The following is a 20,681-nucleotide window of genomic DNA, read 5'->3' as shown; positions in this document are numbered from 1 at the left end:
TATATTTTCTCTCTCCATTTAACACACAAAACAAAACCTCCTAAAATCTCGTGCCGTCCCATAAGTGTGACATCTTTTGTGGGACAGAAGAGTAATAAATAGTTAAAGTGAATAAAAAGTAAATTAAGAGAGAGAATAATGTAAGACCTCTCTTACATTACTTTTTATTCACTTTAACTATTTATTATGATTGTTCCAAAACGAGTGCAGAAAATGAAAAGATTATACTACTGTGAAACGAAGGGAGTACTATATAAAAACTTACGATGAAAGAAAAATGATTTACTTTGAATTTGACACATAAAATATAAGTAAAGAAAGATATAATTATCCATTAAGTACATATTAAGATCGAACTAATAATATCTCATCCATCCCATAAAAATAAGGACTTTGGGAATAACTCGAGTTTTAACGTGAAATTGGGAACGTATAAAAGAGATAGAAAGAAAAAATAATTGGAGTATTATTAGAGCATCTCCAAGGGAAGAAGTAAATGGAGAAGTAAAGTCATATAACTACTATATTTACCTTTTTTTCCATGAAAATCATTCTCCAATGGGAAATATAGTTGAGAATGTATTATATTTTCCTATTTTGAATAAATGGTATCTTTACCTCTACATCAATAGAGGGGTAAAATTTTATAACTACCATATTTGCCTTCTTTTTATGAAAAGTCATTCACCAGAGGTAAGAGCGTCCACTATAGTAGGACGCGGCTATAGCCGCGTCTTGGGGGCGGTGGGCGGCGGTGGGCGGGCGGCTATAGCGGGGGAAGGTGGGCGGACAACTTTTGGGGCTATTGGGGGGGGGGGGGGGGGGACGCGGCTATTGGAGGGATGTGAAAATGTAGAATTTTGTATTTGGGATTTTGGGGCTATTGGAGGTGTCCACTATAGTGGCGGAAATAGAATTTTGGGGCTATGGACAACAAAATTGGGGCTATGGACAAAAACTGGGGCGGGGCTATTGGGCGTGTCCGCCTTATAGTCGATACTCTAAGGTATTTGAGAAGGTATTAGATTTTATATTTTGTAATGCATTTTGTATAATTATTTTATTTTAAAAAATAATTTATCTTTCTATATACTTTTTTCCTTTTAGAGTGTGTATATTTCACTTTTTGAAATGATAAATAGATGACATACTTTATTTATCTTTCCTTCTTGGAGATAATCTGTTTGATAGATTATATCTCATGATTGAATTTATATTATGTTTGGTTTATGAGATTGAATCACAATTTAATTCTAGAGGGATAATATAATAAGTTATAACCTTTTTCCAATTAAAATAATCTCAAACTGATTCATAATTTGATAATTATATAATAATTAATCATGTTAATCCAATGACACCTCAGTAAAGAATGTGACCCACTTATAAGATAGTTAAAAAATTGACTTTCCGAAATGAAGAACCGAGGAAGTATTTGGCCAAGAGAAAATAAATAAGTATGGTAGTTATAAAAAAATACTCCATATTCTACAATATTTTCTACACAAACATAATTGTAGTAGTAACTACATTCGTACAATTTTGAAAATCACAATTAACCAAAGAATCCATATTTGTATATAAATATGACTCCTATTTGACACCAATTCTTTTCCGGCCCCACCAACGTGACGCGCGGCCGTGCTTTGACTCTGGTGGGTGGGTACGCTACTCAAATTCCACTAATTTACTCATATTCATGTTTCCAAGGACAAAAGATTCATTCCTCCCGTCTCCATCTTCAATTTTGATTTTCAAACAAATTTAATTTTCGTTTTACTTTTCTGGAACGTGTTTGAATTTGATGAGAATTGATGGTTGTCTTGGGTGGATTGGTTGCTGGAGGAGTTGAGATTTTCTAGGGTTTTGGCTATGGAGAATATAGAGACACTGTTAGCTGCCGTAGCTCAGACCACGGGCTTCGGCGATGAGGAGCCGGTGGTTTCTACTCCATCGGAGCTGGACCTGGAGAGCTTGGCCTCTCCAGTGGTTGTACATCCTTCACCGGCGGTGGTAGTTCCAGATCTGACTGCTGCTGCTCCGGTTCCGGTGAGTGCGAGCGCCGTCTGTGAGAAGCGTAAGCGAGGACGTCCGCCGAAGGGGCAGCTCACAGCGAAGCCTCCACGGATTAAGAAGGTGAAAGTTGAAGATGAAGATGAGGATGTTTGCTTTATTTGCTTTGATGGAGGCTCTCTGGTACTCTGTGATCGAAAGTGAGTTTGTAGATGAAGACTGTGATTAGTTTTTTTGTATGCGCAGCTGTTAGTTTGCTAATTGTAATTGCTGTGATCACTTACATGCTTATTTTCATTTAGTAGACGAAGTTTTTGTAGAATGTGTGGTTGATTCCGTTGCGTCTCTCTCCATGTTTTCATATGGCAGATCAATTGTTTGTTGAATGTGTTTATGTTAGTAGACTAAGTAGTGGAGTAGTAATATAGATCCAATTTTGGGATATAATGAGTTTATGTTGTTTTCTTTAGGGGTTGTCCGAAGGCGTACCATCCAGCTTGTATCAAACGCAATGAAGCCTTTTTCAAATCAAAAGCTAAATGGAACTGCGGTAAGTGGCTTTAGTTTCATTTGAAGAACTAAGAATTTCAATATACCTCTAATGTTCTGCACTGCTAACTAATTATATTAGTACAATTATAACTTTTAGTTATTTTGTGGTGTTGTGCGGTTGACTGACAAACCCTATGAACTTGCAATGATATTGTATGTGGCATGCATTTCCCACATATCATCGAAAACATCACCTCTTTAAACTCCCTTGATCTCTCCAAAACAATCTCATTGGAGAAATCCCACATTCTCAAGGAATTAAAGCTCAGACCAAAAATGATATTTTGGCAAAGTTCGCGGACAAAAAAAATGTTCTCTCAATATTTTAATGAAGAAGAGAGAAGAGAGAGTAAATAGACCGTAATATCCTTCATGGGCTTGAGGGTATTTTCGCCCAAAAAAAGTTTGAAACAGTAAAAAAAAGTAGCTTAAACGATATTAAATCGAAGTTCATGGACCTCGGATAATTGCCCCTTTGCGCTATGCGCGCTTAACAAGTAACACCACTGGTTGAAGCTGAAGTAGCCCGTTGGTTTTAGCTTTTATTCTTTCATTCATTAAGTCTGTTGCTTATCTACGTTGCTTTGCTGTTATTTCTTCCAGGGTGGCACATATGTAGTGGATGCAGGAAGATTCCTCATTATATGTGCTACACTTGCACCTATTCGTTGTGTAAGGGATGTACTAAAGATGCGGATTTCGTGAGTGTGAGAGGAAACATGGGGTTTTGCTCAACATGCATGAAAACTATCATGATGATTGAAAATAAAGACAAAGCAACGAATGATTCAGTATGTTGATATTTTCTTCTGCTTTTATTAAATTAAATTCTAATAATTGCGTAGCTGAATAGCACGTTTAGTGAGTAAGTTTGTTGATGAGATATGCTTCATAGTGAGGAAGGCTTCGTTATTCATTATTTTTTGGCATCATCAATCTATTAGTCCTTGTCATAGAGATTTCTCTCGTATAAACTGATTATGATCATGGTTACTCTCTTTTTGTACCTAGAAATCTTTTGTCGATTTTTAATTCCATTATATGCATACTTGTGTTCATTCTACTGGGCTTATCTCGTGCAGATTCAAGTAGATTTTGACGACAAACTTAGCTGGGAGTATCTCTTCAAGATGTATTGGGTAATCTTAAAAGAGAAATTATCTTTTACACTGAGTGAGCTCACTCAAGCTAAAAGTCCCTGGAAAGGTGTGGCTGCAGTGACGCGTAAGCCGCGGTTAAATAATGCAGTTCCCTCTTCAGTTGGCGCAGGTGTTCCTTTGCCACATGGGGGTACTGGACATTTCGAGTTGAATAAGCCCCATGAGATAAATTTGGTACAAAATGATGGGTTACGAACATCACTGTTGAGTAACGACAACCATGTCAAGAAACTAGACAATGACAATGGAGAACATGGCCCAACTTACAGCAATGAGACTGTAAAACAGAAAGTCGCTGATGAGACGAGCATTGCCAAAACCAATGACAAGCCAGACGTTAAGGAAGTTCATGAGCTATGCATTAAAAAAGATCTAGATGATCCATGCATCGTCAAAAATACTAACAAGCCAGGCATCGGCAAGAACACAAACAGCGTAGAGATAGACAAGCTGGCGGTTGACAGTACTGAATGGGCATCTAAAGACCTCTTGGATTTTGTTAAACACATGAAGAACGGTGACACATCTTCTTTATCACAGTTTGATGTCCAAACATTATTGGTTGAATATGTGAAGAGAAACAATCTCTGGGACCCACATCAGAAGAGTCATATTTTATGCGATCAAAGGCTCAAAAATATATTTGGAAAGCCATTTGTTGATCAAACTGAAATGTTGACGCTTCTTGAATTTCATTTTGTTGTAAAGGAAGATGCTCAGAAAAATCCATTCTTTCCTGCAAGAGCTGTTAGATCTGCTGCAAGTAATTTGGATGCTGATGGGAAAATAAATGGGTCGCCAGAGCCAGTGCCAAGTAACAGTAGAAAGCGGAAAACACATAAGAAGATTGAAAACAGAGAAGCCCAGCTTAATCTGAATGAATATGCTGCAATTGATGTTCATAATATCAGTCTGATCTATTTGCGGCGTAATTTAATGGTGACTCTTGCTGAAAATCGTGAGAGTTTCAATGACAAGGTTATTGGATCTATCGCAAGGATCAAAATATCACCCAATGATCAGAAGCCAGAAGTTCATAGGCTTGTCCAAGTTATAGGTGTAGTGCATGTACTTACTGCCTCTTGCTTTAGCTGTTCCTATTTGTTTCTCTGCACTGCTCGCTAGGACTTGTTTGTCCTGACATTAATTTTTTCTTAAATATGTTATATTGATAATTCAGGTACTAGCAAGGTGGCCGAGCCTTGTAAAATTGGAAACAAGACAGCAGATGTCATGCTTGAAGTGTTAAATTTGGACAGAAGAGAAGTTGTATCTGTCGATTCCATTTCAAATGAAGAGTTTACTGAGGTAACAAAGGATATCTTATCAGTCGTTTTTTTTTCTAATTTCTGAGCATTAGTTTGATTTCATATATTTCTGGAGGTTATGTTCATTCATGAAATGTTTGTTTATTTCTCACACACAGTCACACACACATATACTCCCTCCTTTCCTTATTAATTGAGTGGCTTCTTTTCGGCACAAAAATTAAAAAAAGATGTTTAGTGTGTTAAGTGGAGGGAGATCAAAGTAGGAGAGAATATTACTTTTTGGAAAAAAATAGAAATGATCCCATTATCTTGGAACTTCCCGAGATGGAAAAATGACTCATTTAACAAGGAACGGGGGGAGTATTATAATTTACCAATCTCAGTTTCCGTATCTGTTATACATTTATGTGTTCTTTGTTCATCGTGATGCTCTCAGGGTGTATTTAGTTCTGATATGTTGTGAAAGAAACACCTTATTGCTTGTTTAAGTGTTCTAAGAATATTGAGTGTAAGATCGAGATTCTTTCCTCAGTGTAGTCCCTTCAAAAGTTATATATATGTTCAAATTTAATGTTTTTAAAAATGATAGAAATTGCAGACTTATGTGTGAACATGTGGTAGGATTGTGATATATTGTATCAACATATACTTATGTGGACTCTTGCATCAGTCAGGAGGATACATTTGCTAGCAAGAAAGTTGATTGCACAGCCATGAACGCACATATTTTTTTCCTCAAAAGTTGTGTATGAGTGCTATAAACTTTTCTTTTATTCAGGACGAGTGCAAATGGCTACGCCAGAGCATTCGATGCGGTCTTGTGAAACAATTTACTGTTGTAAGTCCTCATGTTCGCTTCTTAATCTGGCGTATGACTGCAACATTATCATACCATTTATCTGTTTTATTTTCGCAGGACGAGGTAAAAAAGAAAGCCTCTGCACTCCAATCAGTTAGAGTTAATGATGTGAGTGTGCTGGTTCTTCTTATCTGCGAGTTTAAGTTTTGTGATCGGTTACCAGTTACCACAATATCGTTCTTCCAATTTCCAAAGCACCATTTTTCTTCTTGTGCCTTTAAAGGAGCAAGAATAAACACTACATCTAATCCATAGTTTTTAAGTTATTTCCTTTTTGTTACTCTTAATTATTGTGGCTCTTGTTGGTTCTGATTTTGTAATTTTCTGAACACAGTGGCTTGAGGCGGAAATATTGCGGCTAAGTCATCTTAGAGACCGAGCTGACGGGAAGGGGATTAAGAAAGAATATCCTCCATCTATTACTACTGTCTTTATTATATAAATGTAATTATTGCATTAATACTTTCTTAAATTTTGGTGCAAAAACATTTGGTTTTCAAGATTCAAATACCCAAACTTCTGGAAAATCACTATGTCTTCCCTGTTTAAATCATTAGATGAATTTTATCTTCATGTCTCTCTGTCCTGCACTTCCAATATTTCTGGGAGAATATTGAGTTAAACTTTTGGTGCTTTTTTATCCCACATTTGGTATAGATAGTTGACAAAATAAGATTTGAAATAATTTATTCATTATTTCTAGCTAAATAACATCGTCATCTTCATATACTTTTTTATGTGTTTCATTAAGTTCCTTGACTCTCTTCACGCTTAGAAAAAATGCTGAAAGATTACAGTTGCTAAAATCACCTGAGGAGCGCCAACGCAGAATTTCTGAAGTTCCAGAGATACATGCTGATCCGACAATGAATCCAAATTATGAATCAGAAGAAGATATCAGAAGTAGTGACCACAGTAAAAAAGGTACATCCAACAATACTCTTCGGTGCAGTTTATTTATGAAGATGAATATGCTGGGTCAAACTATTCTACATTTCCCAGAACTGATTATGAGTCCATTTCTTCTAATAAAAGAGGTGACATTCAGTTGTGTATATATCAATGAAATGCTTGCTCTTCCTCAATTTAACATGCAGAAATTCGCTATGCATCTTATTCAGGCAAAGTAGAGCATTCTGTAGAGGTGCAAGATAGAATCACGGAGAAAACAAATGTTAGTGCATCAAATGATTTGGAGAAACACACAAACCAGATTGATATTGGTTGCTCACCTTCTGGTGGTGGGAATGATCAAGCCATGGAAAGGTCTGGGTTGGAGACATCGACTGCAATTGCCTCCATTGGAAACTCACAGCCTGCTGACAACATAGAAACTGAGAAACTTTGGCATTTTCGGGACCCCAATAGTAAGATTCAAGGACCTTTTTCCATGATGCAGCTGCGGAAATGTAATAGTACTGGACTGTTTCCACATGATATGCGGATATGGACCAATCATGAGCAATATGACTCGTTACTTCTAACAGATGCTTTGGATGGGAAATTATATGCAGCACCAGACATGTCACATAAAGCCTCTTCAAATTCAAAGGAAAACGGGCCCGCTGGGGGAGCTGTCCCAAGCGAGGGTACAAATGGAACTACTAAAGATGCTAAACAAACAGAAAATGCTGGGTGTAGTAATTCAGATTGTTTGCCCGACAATGTTGCTAGACCCGTGAAAGCAGACGAGTCTTGCTCCTCTGGGTGGCCTCGATGTTGGGATTTGCTTAAAGATGGTAATCCAATTGCTGATAATGTCCAATTACGTGATCTGCTTCCTCCATCAAAACCTGAGACAAGAGATGAACCTTTGACAGATCAAGGCCAAGAGAGTGATGAATTAAATCTTAGTTCACAAAATGGAGAAAAGAATGCTGCTGGGCCGACTCAAAATCCTATGCCCAGTGAAGATGAACTTCGATCTCAACCTAAAGATGATGACAGAAGTGGTCAATCTTCCGAAGGAAATTTGAGATCCCTTAACATCAACTTGAGCTCAACCATCCCTGAACCTGCGCCGGTTTTGACTTCTGTATCAACGTCTCTGGTTTCAAGTAAACAGCCTGAGAAGACTCAAAACCAGCAGTCAGTAGATGCAGATATTCCTGCGCATGGCACGAGTTTTCTGGAGCTGCTGAGTCCTGCACCAAGATCCAACAATGAAGATCTGGCAGCTCTGGAAACTGACACGAAGCCTGGGTGTAAAAATCTTCCTATGTCTAATTCTGGCCCCGGCTGGATCGGTGCATCTAATCTAGGGATTGGTGGCATCCAGCTCCCAGATGTAGCTGATGAATGGTGTGGATATTCCCAGACACATGCTGCAAGACCACCTATACAGGAATGGGATTCTGCTTCAGGGCCACCTGAAGTCACCGGGGAAAATGCTGATGCCTCTGCACCCGAAGCCCTCCATCTTTCTCATGCTCCTCCGTCCCATACTCCATCGAATGGACCTAATTGGCTTGCTATAATGAATGAGCCAATTGAGTTTGTTGCTCTAGGTGAGGATTCAGTGTCTGATCTGTTGGCTGAAGTGGATGCTATGGAATCACGAGGCGCTCTGCCTTCGCCTACTTCAGCCATCAAGTTTGCTTGGGAATTGCTTGAAGATTGCAAAGACGATTGCTTTAGTTCAATCGAGGGTTTTAGCCCAACCCCAGAACCTCGAAAAAGTGATGCATTTAGCTCCACCAGCGATGTACATCTGACATCCCAATCCTCTGCCCCATGTAAACCAAATGGAACATCTCCAGTTGACGCCTTTGATTTTTTCCGAAGGTCGAGCGTGAATTCATCTGCAAGCAGTGAGGGTGAAACAAGCGCTGCAGTTCATTCTGGGGATCCCGGTTCGGAATTCCACCACTCTCCTGCACCGAACCAAGAGATGGTCGGTGCTGGTGCTGGAGCAGCCATGGCTCCCGGGCTGGGATCCGATGCTACGGATCCCAGTTGGGGACAGATGCCGGGCAACATTAACTTAGTCACAGTGCAAGGTAATGTCAATCTCGTCCTCAGAGGACCCGCTGCACAAGGGATGGCGAACCTCCCATGGGGTACGAACCAGGGCCCCCACTGGGCCAACCCAAACTCGATCCGGAGCCCTAGAAATGGGAGTCAGCCATGGGACGGGCAGCGCACGTTCGGTGGTGAAAGGTTCAACTGTCCTAGAGAATGGGGGGGTTATCAAGGTAGTGATCCGGGATTCGGAGGCGGGAGGGGCAGGCCGCCGTGGGGCCGCCAGCAGTACAGCAGTGGTGGATATTCGAGGCCTCTTCCAAAGGGGCAGAGGGTGTGTAAATTCTACGAGAGCGGTCGCTGCAAAAAGGGAGCTTTCTGTGATTATCTTCATCCATGATTGTTGTGTGTTCTCCTACACTTTGTTTTAGTAACTTTTTGGTTGTATAATTAATTGTTGGAGTAAGCTCTGTCTAGGCTCGGATATCTTTTTTGTACAGTTAATTGTGAGAGTAATCTCCTTAATTAGCTGTAGATTTGTACTTAGGGCTTCATTTTAATAATAATAAAAAATATTGCTACTCTAGGATTCGTGTATGGTGAACAACTTTATCCCTTCCGAACTCAGCATCGTCGACTTAACCAGGCTCAAACACATTAGGATTTGGATAAAGTTTTTACTATATTCAGCTAATGTGACATTCCTACCATTCTATCTATCCCAATCTCCCGACCATCCCAGAGGGATGTATTTGACACAAAGTCCGGATATTATGTTGCATCACATCTCATCTCATCTCAATAGAGAATCTGAACCACACCATTTTATTGATTAGAAGATATGGCAACTCCACGGTCCCCCCAAAAGTTTGTGAATTCCTATGGCATGTGTTGCACAATGTGTTACCAAAAAATGTCGCTTACAGAAACACTGCATATCTATTGATACTATTTGCAGTTGCAGTGCCTCGGATGAAGATTTCAACCATGCCCTATTGACTTGTCATAAAGCAAGAGCCGTGTGGCAACATTGGGGAAAATATGAAATAACTTTATCAGTTCCATTTATAGAATGTTATCAAACTATCAAGGAGTTAAACAACAAATATTTGATGGAAGAGTTTATTATGATTTCTCGGCGGATTTGGTGGGCATGCAACCAGGTGATATAGAGTGGAAATTGTGTTCCACCGGGAGTAATAGCTTACCAAACTCGGAAAACGCTTGTAGAATGGCAAACAACACAAGGTGGAAAACAAACATGCTCTCTCGCAGACCCCACAGCTCCTTGTGAACCTCCACAATTCGCCACTGGAACAGCCCCATCCAAAAGCTGGCGGTGTTAGTCCAATATCATCAGCACAGGTTCTTTATTGCTATCGCATGACAGTTTATTTCTTCATGTGTTTTCATCTTGTCACTATGGGATTTTGCCTCCCTGTGTATCCGAAGCGATAGTCATTCGTACTACGTTTCAGTATGTTTCTCAACACTGTCTTGGGCCACGTATCATATACACAGATGCACACGGGGTAGTCTTCTCAAACACATCATCGAATTGGAGGTAAACTCGCAAAAAAAAAGAAAAGAATGCTTGGAATCTGGCAAAAAGCCTCATGGGTGGCAGTTCGACATGAAGGTTAGGAATGAATGCTCAGCCCTAGCCAACATAGATCCTTCTGTGCGAGCCGAAAAACGAGAGGAATTGCGCATAGAATTGCGCCAAAAATTCCGCCAAGAATTGCGACAAGAAATATATCAGGAATTTAATGTCGATCTTGATGAAAGAACAAAGATAGAAAATGATGTTGCGATGGTGCAAGAGATGGTGAAGTAGCTCATGACGTCCCATAAGTCAAGCCACACTTCTGACGATTCTGCAGGGATATGATTCACCCATGTATTACCAACTTTATACGATGTACCACATCCTTCCACAAAAAATAGACTAATTTTACCATTTTAGGCCGTCCACCAAAATTAGACCAATTCTAAATATGAAGACTTTTAAACAAATACTAACCATACACATCATTCTAAATGTGGACGTCACAATCCATTAACCCTACTACTACCACCTTTTCCTTCACTCTCTCTTACTTTACCGATAACGCATTAAAACCCGTGTCGTTTACAATCTTGTCTATTTTTTGTGGATGGATGTAGTATAATACTCCCTCTGTCCATAATAGGAGTCACATTTGATGTAGGCACGAGTTTTAAGAAATGTAAAGAATAGAGGATTGAAAAAGTTAGTGGAATATGAGACCCACTTTTTTATACTACTTCCGTCCCACATTAAGTGTCACATTTGGCCATTTCGGTCCGTCCCACAATAAGAGTCACATTTCACTTTTGCCATAAATGGTAAGTAGACCCACATTCTACCAATCAATTCTACTCACATTTTATTATAAAACTAATATATATATAAGTGAGACTCATAGTCTACTAACTAATTTAACTCACTTTTCTTTACATTTCTTAAAATTCGTTTCCTCACTAAATGTGACACTTAATGTGGGACGGATGTAGTATTGGTTTTATAATAAAATGTAAGTGAAGCGAATTAGTGGAATGTGAGACCTACTTGCCATTTATGGTCAAAATAAAATATGACTCTTATTATAGAATGGACCAAAATGACAAAATGCAATCCTTATTGTGAGACAATGGGAGTACAAATAACTTCGATGGGCGAAGTATGTAGTATTATTAGCACTATATTATTGGATACCAAGCATGTTTTAATTTGCATGAAAAACTATCAAGTCAACCAAACACCTTAATAACCTTTTCTCTAACAATATATTCAATTTTGGCTTATCTAATTTGTATTTCCTACTATTATTTTATCTAAATAACCAAACACCACTCAAAAACTGTGGGCTCAAGCTTGACTCAAATGTGACGGTAAAAATGAAAACAGATGAATGAGAATATAGCGACACATAAACATGATACAAACATAACACATAATTTACTTGGATGTGTAGTGATTACATGCTAGTAAAATGCTTCAATCCTAGAGTAACAATATTTTTTTATTATTATTAAAATGAAGCTCTGAGTACAAATCTACAGCTAATTAAGGAGATTACTCTCACAATTAACTTTGCAAAAAAAGATATCTGGCCTGAGAGATTACTCTTAACAATTAATTATACAACAAGAAGTTACCAAAAACAGTGAAAACTCACAACAATCATGGATGAAGATAATCACAGAAAGCCCCCTTTTTGCAGCGACCGCTCTCGTAGAATTTGCACACCCTCTGCCCCTTTGGAAGAGGCCTCGAATACCCACCACTGCTGTACTGCTGACGGCCCCACGGCGGCCTGCCCCTCCCTCCCCCGAATCCCGGATCACTACCTTGATAACCCCCCCATTCTCTAGGACAGTTGAACCTATCACCACCGAACTTGCGCTGCCCGTCCCAGGGCTGACTCCCGTTTCTAGGGCTCCGGATCGAGTTTGGGTTGGCCCAGTTGGGGCCCTGGTTCGCTCCCCATGGGAGGTTCGCCATCCCCTGGGCAGCCGATCCTCCGAGGACGAGATTGACATTACCTTGCACTGTGACTAGGTTGATGTTGCCCTGCATCTGTCCCCAACTGGGATCCGTAGCATCGGATCCCAGCCCGGGAGCCATGGCTGCTCCAGCACCAGTACCGACCATCTCTTGGTTCGGTGTAGGAGAGTGGTGGAATTCCGAACCGGGATCCCCAGAATGAACTGCAGCGCTTGTTTCACCCTCACTGCTTGCAGACGAATTCACGCTCGACCTCCGGAAAAAATCGAAGGCGTCAACAGGAGATGTTCCATTCGGTTTACATGGGGCAGAGGATTGGGATGTCAGATGTACATTGCTGGTGGAGCTGAATGCGTCGCTTTTTCGAGGTTCTGGGGTTGGGCTAAAACCCTCGATTGAACTAAAGCAATCGTCTTTACAATCTTCGAGCAATTCCCGAGCAAACTTGATGGCTGAAGTAGGTGAAGGCAGAGCGCCTCGCAATTCCATAGCATCCACTTCAGCCAACAAATCAGACACTGAATCCTCACCTAGAGCAACAAACTCAATTGGCTCATTCATTATAGCAAGCCAATTAGGTCCATTTGATGGAGGAGGGGGCGGAGGAGCATGAGAAAGATGGAGGGCTTCGGGTGCAGCGGCATCAGCATTTTCCCTAGTGACTTCAGGTGGCCCCGAAGCAGATTCGGAGACTAGACCAGAATCCCATACCTGCATAGGTGGTCTTGCAGCATGTGTCTGGGAATATCCACACCATTCATCAGCTACATCTGGGAGCTGCACGCCACTGATCCCTAGACTAGACGCACCAATCCAGCCAGGCCCAGGATCAGGCATAGGAAGATTTATACACCCAGGCTTCGAGTCAGTTTCCTGAGCTGCCTGATCTTCATTGTTAGATCTTGGTGCAGGACTCAGCAGCTCCAGAAAACTTGTGCCATGCGCAGGAATATCTGCATCGACTGACTGCTGGTTTTCAGTCTTTGAGGTAGGACTAAGAAGATCCAAGACATCTATATTCTCTGGCTGTTTACTTGAAACTAGTGACGTTGGTACAGAAGTTAAAACCGGCACAGGTTCAGGGATGGTTGAGCACAAGTTGATGTTCAGGGATCTCAAATTTCCTTCGGAAGATTGACCTGTTCGGTCATCATCTTTATGTTTAGTTCGAAGTTCATCTTCACTGGGCATAGGATTTTGAGTCGGCCCAGCAGCATTCTTTTCTCCATTTTGTGAACTAAGATTTAATTCATCACTCTCTTGGCCTTGATCTGTCAAAGGTTCATCTCTTGTCTCAGGTTTTGATGGAGGAAGCAGATCACGTAATTGGACATTATCAGCAATTGGATTACCATCTTTAAGCAAATCCCAACATCGAGGCCACCCAGAGGAGCAAGACTCATCTACTTTCACGGGTCCAGCAGCGGTGTCAGGCAAAACATCCGAATTGCTACACCCAGCAACTTCAGTTTGTTTGGCATCTTTAGTAGTCCCATTTACACCCTCGCTTGGGATAACTCCTCCAGCGGGCCTGTTTTCCTTTGAACTTGAAAAGGCTTTATGTGACATATTTGGTGCTGCATATAATTTCCCATCCAAAGCATCATTTAGAAGTAACGAGTCATATTGCTCGTGATTGGTCCATATCCGCATATCATGTGGAAACAGTCCAGTACTGTTACATTTCCGTAGCTGCATCATGGAAAAAGGTCCTTGAATCTTACTATTGGGGTCACGATAATGCCAAAGTTTCTCAGTTTCTATGTTGTCAGCAGGCTGTGAGTTTCCGATGGAGGCAATTGCAGTCGATGTCTCCAACCCAGACCTTTCCATAGATTGATCATTCCTAGCACCAGAAGGTGAGCAACCAATATCAATCTGGTTTGTGTGTTTCTCCAAATCATTTGATGCACTAGCATTTGTATTCTCCGTGATTCTATCTTGCATCTCTACAGAATGCTCTTCTTTGCCTGAATAAGATGCATAGCAAATTTCTGCATATTAATATTGAGGAAGTGCAAGCATTTCATTGATATATACACAACGGAATGTCACCTCTTTTATTAGAAGAAATGGACTCATAATCAGTTCTGGGAAATGTAGAATAGTTTGACCCAGCATATTCATCTTCATAAATAAACTGCACCGAAGAGTATTGTTGGATGTACCTTTTTTACTGTGGTCACTACTTCTGATATCTTCTTCTGATTCATAATTTGGATTCATAGTCGGATCAGCATGTATCTCTGGAACTTCAGAAATTCTGCGTTGGCACTCCTCAGGTGATTTTAGCAACAGTAATCTTTGGGCATTTTTTCTAAGCGTGAAGAGAGTCATGGAACTTAATGGAACACATAAAAAAGTATATGAAGATGACGATGTTATTAAGCGACAAATAATAAATAAATTATTTCAAATCTTATTTGCCAACTGTCTATAACAAACGTGGAATAAAAAAGCACCAAAGGTCTAACTCAATATGCTCCCAGAAATATTGAAAGTGCAGCACATCAGTGAAGTCAGATGACAGAAGTTGGGGATTTGATTTAAACTGGGAAGACGTCAGGGATTTTCCAGAAGTTGGGATTTGAATCTAGAAAACCAAATGTTTTTGCACCATAATCTAAGGAGGTATAATGCGATGATTACATTTACATAATAAATGCAGTAGTAATAGATGAAGGATATTGTTTCTTAATCCCCTTCCCGCCAGCTTGATCTCTAAGATGACTTAGCCGCAATATTTCTGCTTCAAGCCACTGTGTTCAGAAAATTACAAAATCAGAACCAACAAGAGCTACAAAAACTAACCGTAAGAAAAAGTTAAAAGCTAAGGATCAAATGTAGTGTTTTTTCTTGCTTCTTTAAGGGCACTAGAAGAGAACTGGTTCTTTGAAAGAACAATATCGTGGTAACCGATCACAAAACTTAAATTCACAGATAAGAAGAACCAGCAAACTCACATCATTGACTCTAACTGATTGAATTGCAGAGGCTTTCTTTTTTACCTCATCCTGCAAATATAAAACAGATAAATGGTATGATAGTGTTGCAGTTATGCCAGATTAAGAAGCAATTGAACATGAGGACTTACAACAGTAAATTGTTTCACAAGACCACATCTAATGCTCTGACGTAGCCATTTGCATTCGTCCTGAATAAAGGAAAAAAGATACGGGCGCTCATGGTTGTTCAGTCAAGTATATGCTGATACTATACTATATCACAATTCTACCACATGTTCAGACATAAGGCTGCTATTTCTATAATTTTTCAAAAAAACATTTTTTTAATACTCCATATATAGTTCATAAATAAGTTTAATGATCTTTACAGTGCATAACTTTCGAAGTGTATATGCTGATACTATACTATATCACAATTCTACCACATGTTCAGACATAAGGCTGCTATTTCTATAATTTTTCAAAAAAACATTTTTTTTAATACTCCATATATAGTTCATAAATAAGTTTAATGATCTTTACAGTGCATAACTTTTGAAGTGTGTGTGTGTGTGTGTGTGTGTGTAAAATAAACAAACATTTCATGAATGAAAATAACCTCCAGAAGTATCTAAAATTAAACTAAAGCATTAGAGATCTGTAAGAAACTCATTGATAAGATATCCTTTGTTACCTCAGTAAACTCTTCATTTGAAATGGAATCGATAGATACAACTTCTCTTCTGTCCAAATTTAAAACTTCAAGCATGACATCTGCTGTCTTGTTTCCAATTTTATAGGGCTCGGCCACCTTGCTAGTACCTGAATTATCAATATAATATATTGAAGAAAAAATTAATGTCAGGACAAAGGTCCTAGCAAGCAGTGCAAAGAAAAAATTGAAACAGCTAAAGCAAGAGGCAATAAGTACATGCACTATACCTATAACTTGGACAAGCCTATGAACTTCTGGTTTCTGATCATTGGCTGATATTTTGATCCTTGCAATAGATCCAATAACCTTGTCATTGAAACTCTCACGATTTTCAGCAAGAGTCACCATCAAACTACGCCGCAAATAGATCAGACTGATATTATGAACATCAATTGCAGCATATTCATTCAGATCAAGTTGGGCTACTCTGTTTTCATTCTTCTTGCGTGTTTTCCGCTTTCTACTGTTACTTGGCACTGGCAGTAGCGACCCATTTATTTTTCCATCAGCATCCAAATTATTTGCAGCAGATCTAACAGCTCTAGCAGGAAAGAACAGATTTTTCTGGGTATCTTCCTTTACAACAAAATGAAAGCCAAGGAGCTTCAGCATTTCAGTTTGATCAACATATGGCTTTCCGAATATATTTTTGAGCCTTTGATCACATACAATTTGACTCTTCTGATGTGGGTCCCAGAGATTGTTTCTCTTCACATATTCAACCAATAGTGTTTGAACATCAAACTGTGACAGAACAGATGAGTCGCCGTTCTTCATGTGTTTAACAAAATCCAAGAGATGTTTAGATGCCCCTTCAGTACTGTCAACCACCAGCTTGTCTGTCTCTATGCTATTTGTGTTCTTGTTGATGCACGGTTTGTTAGTATTTTTGACACTGCATGGACCATCTAGATCTTTTTTAATGCATGGCTCGTGAACAGCTTCCTTAATGTCTGGCTCTACTTTCGGTTTCACAGTCTCTTTGCTGTAAGTTGGGTCATGTTCTCCAGTGTCATTGTTTAATTTCTTGATGCCGTTACTCAATAGCGATGTTCGTAACCCATCATTTTGTACCAAATTCATCTCGATGTGGGGCTTATTCAACTCGAAATGTCCAGTACCGCTATATGACATAGAAATGCCTGCGCCAACTGAAGAGGGGACTGCATTATTTAACCGCGGGTTACGCGTCACTGCAGCCACACCTTTCCAGGGACTTTTGGCTTGAGTGAGCTCACTCAGTGTAAAAGATAATTTCTCTTTTAAGGTCACCCAATACATCTTGAAGAGATACTCCCAGCTAAGTTTGTCGTCAAAATCTACTTGAATCTGCACAAGATAAGCCCAGTACAATGAACACATATCATAAAAGTACGGATATAGTAGAATTAAAATATCGCACCAGGGTACAACTTCCATTTATTCTAAGATTATAAGTTCACATCATGAGAAAGTTATTTACTATAGGTAATCTGAAGACTTCTTTCAGACATGTTTGGGAGTATTGACTCAACAAGTAATGTTGCCCCAAATGGCAGATCTTAAATACAACTATCTATGTGTAATTTGAAGTCCTCAATATCACTAACTTTCCTCATTTGTCTGTTTTTAAGCTGGAACATAAAAATCCACAAAAGATTTCTAAGAACAAAAAGAAATTACTCATTATCATAATCGGTTTATAAGAGAGAGAGAAATCTATGATGAATACAAAATAATGAATAAATAAGCCTTCCTCACTGTGAGGTAAATCTCATCAACAAACTTACTCAATAAACCTACAATTCGGCTAAACAATTTTTAGAATTTAATAAATGCAAAAGAAAAATCAACATACCGAATCATTGGTTGCATGGTCTTTATTTTCAATCATCATGATAGTTTTCATGCATGTTGGGCAAAACCCCATGTTTCCTCTCACACTCACGAAATCCGCATCTTTAGTGCATCCCTTGCACCACGAATAGGTGCAAGTGTAGCACATATAATGTGAAGTCTTCTTGCATCCACTACATATGTGCCACCCTGCGAGAAATAGCAGCGTAGCAATGTAGATAAGAAACACATAGACTTATGGAATGTAAAAAAAAAATAGGAAAACAGTGTGCATTACAAAAGGAGAGGGGTGCGAAATGAGAGGAAAATATGCAATGTTGCAAAAAAAGTAAATAGGCTTCAACGTGTAAGAAATGCATGCCACGTACAATGTCGTTGCAAGCTTCATTGCAAGTTCATAGGTTTGTTAGTCAATCGCACAACGCCACAAACCAACTAAAAGTTATAATTGTATAATTAGTTAGCAGTGCAGAACATTAGAACTACATTGAAACTAAAGCCAACTTACCGCAGTTCCATTTAGCTTTTGATTTGAAAAATGCTTCATCGCGTTTGATACAAGCTGGATGGTACGCCTTCGGACAACCCCTAAAGAAAACAATATCCCAAAATTAGATCTATATTACTACCACTTACTTAGTCTACTAACATAATTGCATTCAACAAACAATTAATCTGCCATATGAAAGCATGGAGAGAGACGCAATGGAATCAACCACACATTCTACAAAAACTTCGTCTACTAGAAGAAAATAAGCATGAAAGTGATCACAACAATTACGTTTAGCAAACTAACAGCTGCGCATACAAAAATTAATCATAGTCACCTACAAACTCACTTTCGATCACAGAGTACCAGAGAGCCTCCATCAAAGCAAATAAAGCAAACATCCTCATCTTCATCTTCAACTTTCACCTTCTTAATCGGTGGAGGCTTCGCTGTGAGCTGCCCTTTCGGCGGCCGTCCTCGCTTACGCTTCTCACAGACGGCGCTCGCACTCACCCGAACCGGAGCAGCAGCAGTCAGATCTGGAACTACTACCGCCGGAGAAGGATGTACAACCACCGGAGAGGCAGAGCTCTCCAGGTCCAGCTCCGATGGAGTAGAAACCACCGGGTCCTCATCGCCGAAGCCCGTGGTCTGAGCCACGGCAGCTAACAGTGTCTCTATATTCCTCATAGCCAAAACCCTAGAAAATCTCAACTCCTCCAGCAACCAATCCACCCAAGATGACTATCAATTCTCATAAAATTCAAACAAGTTCCACAAAAGCAAAAAATTAATTTAATTTGAAATAAAATTGAAGACGGAGGTTGGGTGGAATGAATCTTTTGCTTTTTGTAGCTGTTAAAACCAAACTTGGAAATATGAAAATGATTAAATTAGTAGAAATTGAGTATCCACTATAGGCACCCAATATCCCAGCCGAGGGCACTTCGGTTTGCTCATCGTTGAGGTCGATTGATTGCGAGCCGCTGCTGTAGTCCCCGGCTATGTTGTGTCTAGTACACTTCGCCCCAGGAGCTCCTGCCCGCTCTTGCACACAGATGGCCTTGAATTTCGGACAGTGCTCGAGAACAAGATACTCCTCCCACATTGTGAACTTCGACGAGTTTTCCGTGTTGAATTAGCTTATAGACAATGCCTTCACGTCGGCTTCGCTTCGGCCACTCTCAACATTGAGCAAGTTGTTCTCGTATATGCCCGCGAACCGCTTGGTGGCAGTCAAAATCCTAGACCACTTTTTGAGGAGCTGTTCCCCGTCACGCGGTTTGGCGCCTTGAGGTTTGAACTCGTTGTATGCCAACAGGACGCGCTTCCAAAAGCTCCCCTCGGTCTGATCGGTTCCCACTATGGGGTTCGATGTGACGGCATCCCACGCCCGCGCCACAGCAATGGACTCCGCTTTGGTGTAGAGCGTGCCCCGTTTACCGCCGGCTTCCGGCGCTGCTGCCTCGCTGCCCTCGCCGCCACCGCCGGTGCTGCCCGCGCAGCTGCTCGAGCCGCCGCCACCGCCGCTGCCTTCCCAGCTATCGGCGCCGCTGCCACAGCGGCTGGCGCCTCTTCCGCCGCCCCCGCCGCCACTGCTTTCACCCGCTCTCGTCGGAACAGGCGTATCCGGTACGCCCAGACTGAGCAGACCCATCATCGTCTCCAGTGCGTCTCGATCTGCATCGGTGAAAGGAGATTGGCCGGATTGAAAAGGGGTCTCCGGATGCGGATGGTTAAGCGCGTAACGCCGAGTGACTCAAATTCCTCTGAAAAGGTTGGGGAGTGGGAGAAGACCTCCACGGCTGAGATGGGGGAGGGGTTGGACTCGATCCCCACGGAGGAGGAGTTTGACTCCAACTCCACGGCTGGGACGGATTGCCGCCATATCCCGACGGGTGGGAAGAATAACCGACATATCCTGATTCGTCAGTGCCGAGTTATTCGTCGTCTCCACCGTGCATTTTTAGAGAGTGAAAGTGTAGAGATTGAATGAATGGAGAGTGTGTGAAAATGGTGTAAAATGGGTGGTGGTATTTATAATAGAATTTTCAAAAAAAAAATTGACCGTGGCGGCCGGCGCGCCTATAGGCGCGGCAATCGGGCACCGGCGCGTCCTCTCACAACTCTCGGCGGAGGCTCTTCCGCCCCGGAAATGCCGTCCGCCTCGGGGCGGACGTCCTCGCCACTATAGATCGGCGGGGCGGCGGCGAGAATGGGGCGGCCGGCGCCGCCCCTATAGTGGATACTTGAGTAGCGTACCCCCTCTTCCCGGAGCGGAGAGGATCTGCTCATTCAAATAATACACCACTTCATACTACATGTGAATATTTTTAAAATTAATAAAATT

The 20,681-nt window shown here is 40.7% G+C and overlaps 2 protein-coding genes across 3 annotated transcripts; one reads left to right on the top strand and one right to left on the bottom strand.

The window, feature by feature from the left end:
- Positions 1-1,684: 1,684 nt before the first annotated feature.
- Positions 1,685-9,402, top strand: LOC121773966 (zinc finger CCCH domain-containing protein 19-like). Of its 2 annotated transcripts, none has more exons than XM_042170878.1 (10): positions 1,685-2,213; positions 2,484-2,563; positions 3,169-3,356; positions 3,648-4,782; positions 4,906-5,033; positions 5,775-5,834; positions 5,913-5,963; positions 6,190-6,260; positions 6,625-6,779; positions 6,953-9,402. In XM_042170878.1, the coding sequence occupies exons 1-10, from the start codon at positions 1,873-1,875 to the stop codon at positions 9,214-9,216; spliced, it is 4,473 nt and encodes a 1,490-aa protein (XP_042026812.1). In that variant the 5' UTR covers positions 1,685-1,872; the 3' UTR covers positions 9,217-9,402. The 2 variants fall into 2 exon arrangements, with proteins under 2 accessions (XP_042026812.1, XP_042026813.1); XM_042170879.1 differs by having other exon boundaries at positions 1,686-2,213; positions 6,977-9,402.
- A 2,440-nt stretch (positions 9,403-11,842) lies between these two features.
- On the bottom strand, positions 11,843-19,255 carry LOC121773801 (zinc finger CCCH domain-containing protein 44-like). The gene is made up of 10 exons (XM_042170717.1): positions 18,681-19,255; positions 18,350-18,429; positions 17,843-18,030; positions 16,233-17,334; positions 15,985-16,112; positions 15,440-15,499; positions 15,309-15,359; positions 15,034-15,104; positions 14,514-14,668; positions 11,843-14,315 (listed from the first exon to the last, which is right to left on the bottom strand). Exons 1-10 carry the CDS (start codon positions 19,019-19,021, stop codon positions 12,022-12,024), a joined length of 4,470 nt encoding a protein of 1,489 aa, XP_042026651.1. The 5' UTR covers positions 19,022-19,255; the 3' UTR covers positions 11,843-12,021.
- Between the last annotated feature and the right edge of the window lie 1,426 nt (positions 19,256-20,681).

This window comes from Salvia splendens, chromosome 17, assembly GCF_004379255.2.
Source record: "Salvia splendens isolate huo1 chromosome 17, SspV2, whole genome shotgun sequence".
In the NCBI taxonomy this organism is placed as follows: Eukaryota; Viridiplantae; Streptophyta; class Magnoliopsida; order Lamiales; family Lamiaceae; genus Salvia; species Salvia splendens.
Note: the sequence above shows the minus strand (reverse complement) of the source record. Positions and strands in the feature narration are given on the sequence as shown.

What these genes read in the sequence shown, in the direction of transcription:
- LOC121773966 (XM_042170878.1), top strand. Translation starts at nt 1,873, where the DNA reads ATGGAGAATATAGAGACACTGTTAGCTGCCGTAGCTCAGACCACGGGC. An exon ending in ACAAAGCAACGAATGATTCA is followed by an intron (nt 3,357 to 3,647) that starts GTATGTTGATAT and finishes TATCTCGTGCAG; the next exon opens with ATTCAAGTAGATTTTGACGA. An exon ending in TTGTGAAACAATTTACTGTT is followed by an intron (nt 5,835 to 5,912) that starts GTAAGTCCTCAT and finishes TTATTTTCGCAG; the next exon opens with GACGAGGTAAAAAAGAAAGC.
- LOC121773801 (XM_042170717.1), bottom strand. Translation starts at nt 19,021, where the DNA reads ATGAGGAATATAGAGACACTGTTAGCTGCCGTGGCTCAGACCACGGGC. An exon ending in CTGGTACTCTGTGATCGAAA is followed by an intron (nt 18,430 to 18,680) that starts GTGAGTTTGTAG and finishes TGTTTTCTTTAG; the next exon opens with GGGTTGTCCGAAGGCGTACC. An exon ending in GGGAAGGGGATTAAGAAACA is followed by an intron (nt 14,669 to 15,033) that starts ATATCCTTCATC and finishes GACTCTCTTCAC; the next exon opens with GCTTAGAAAAAATGCCCAAA.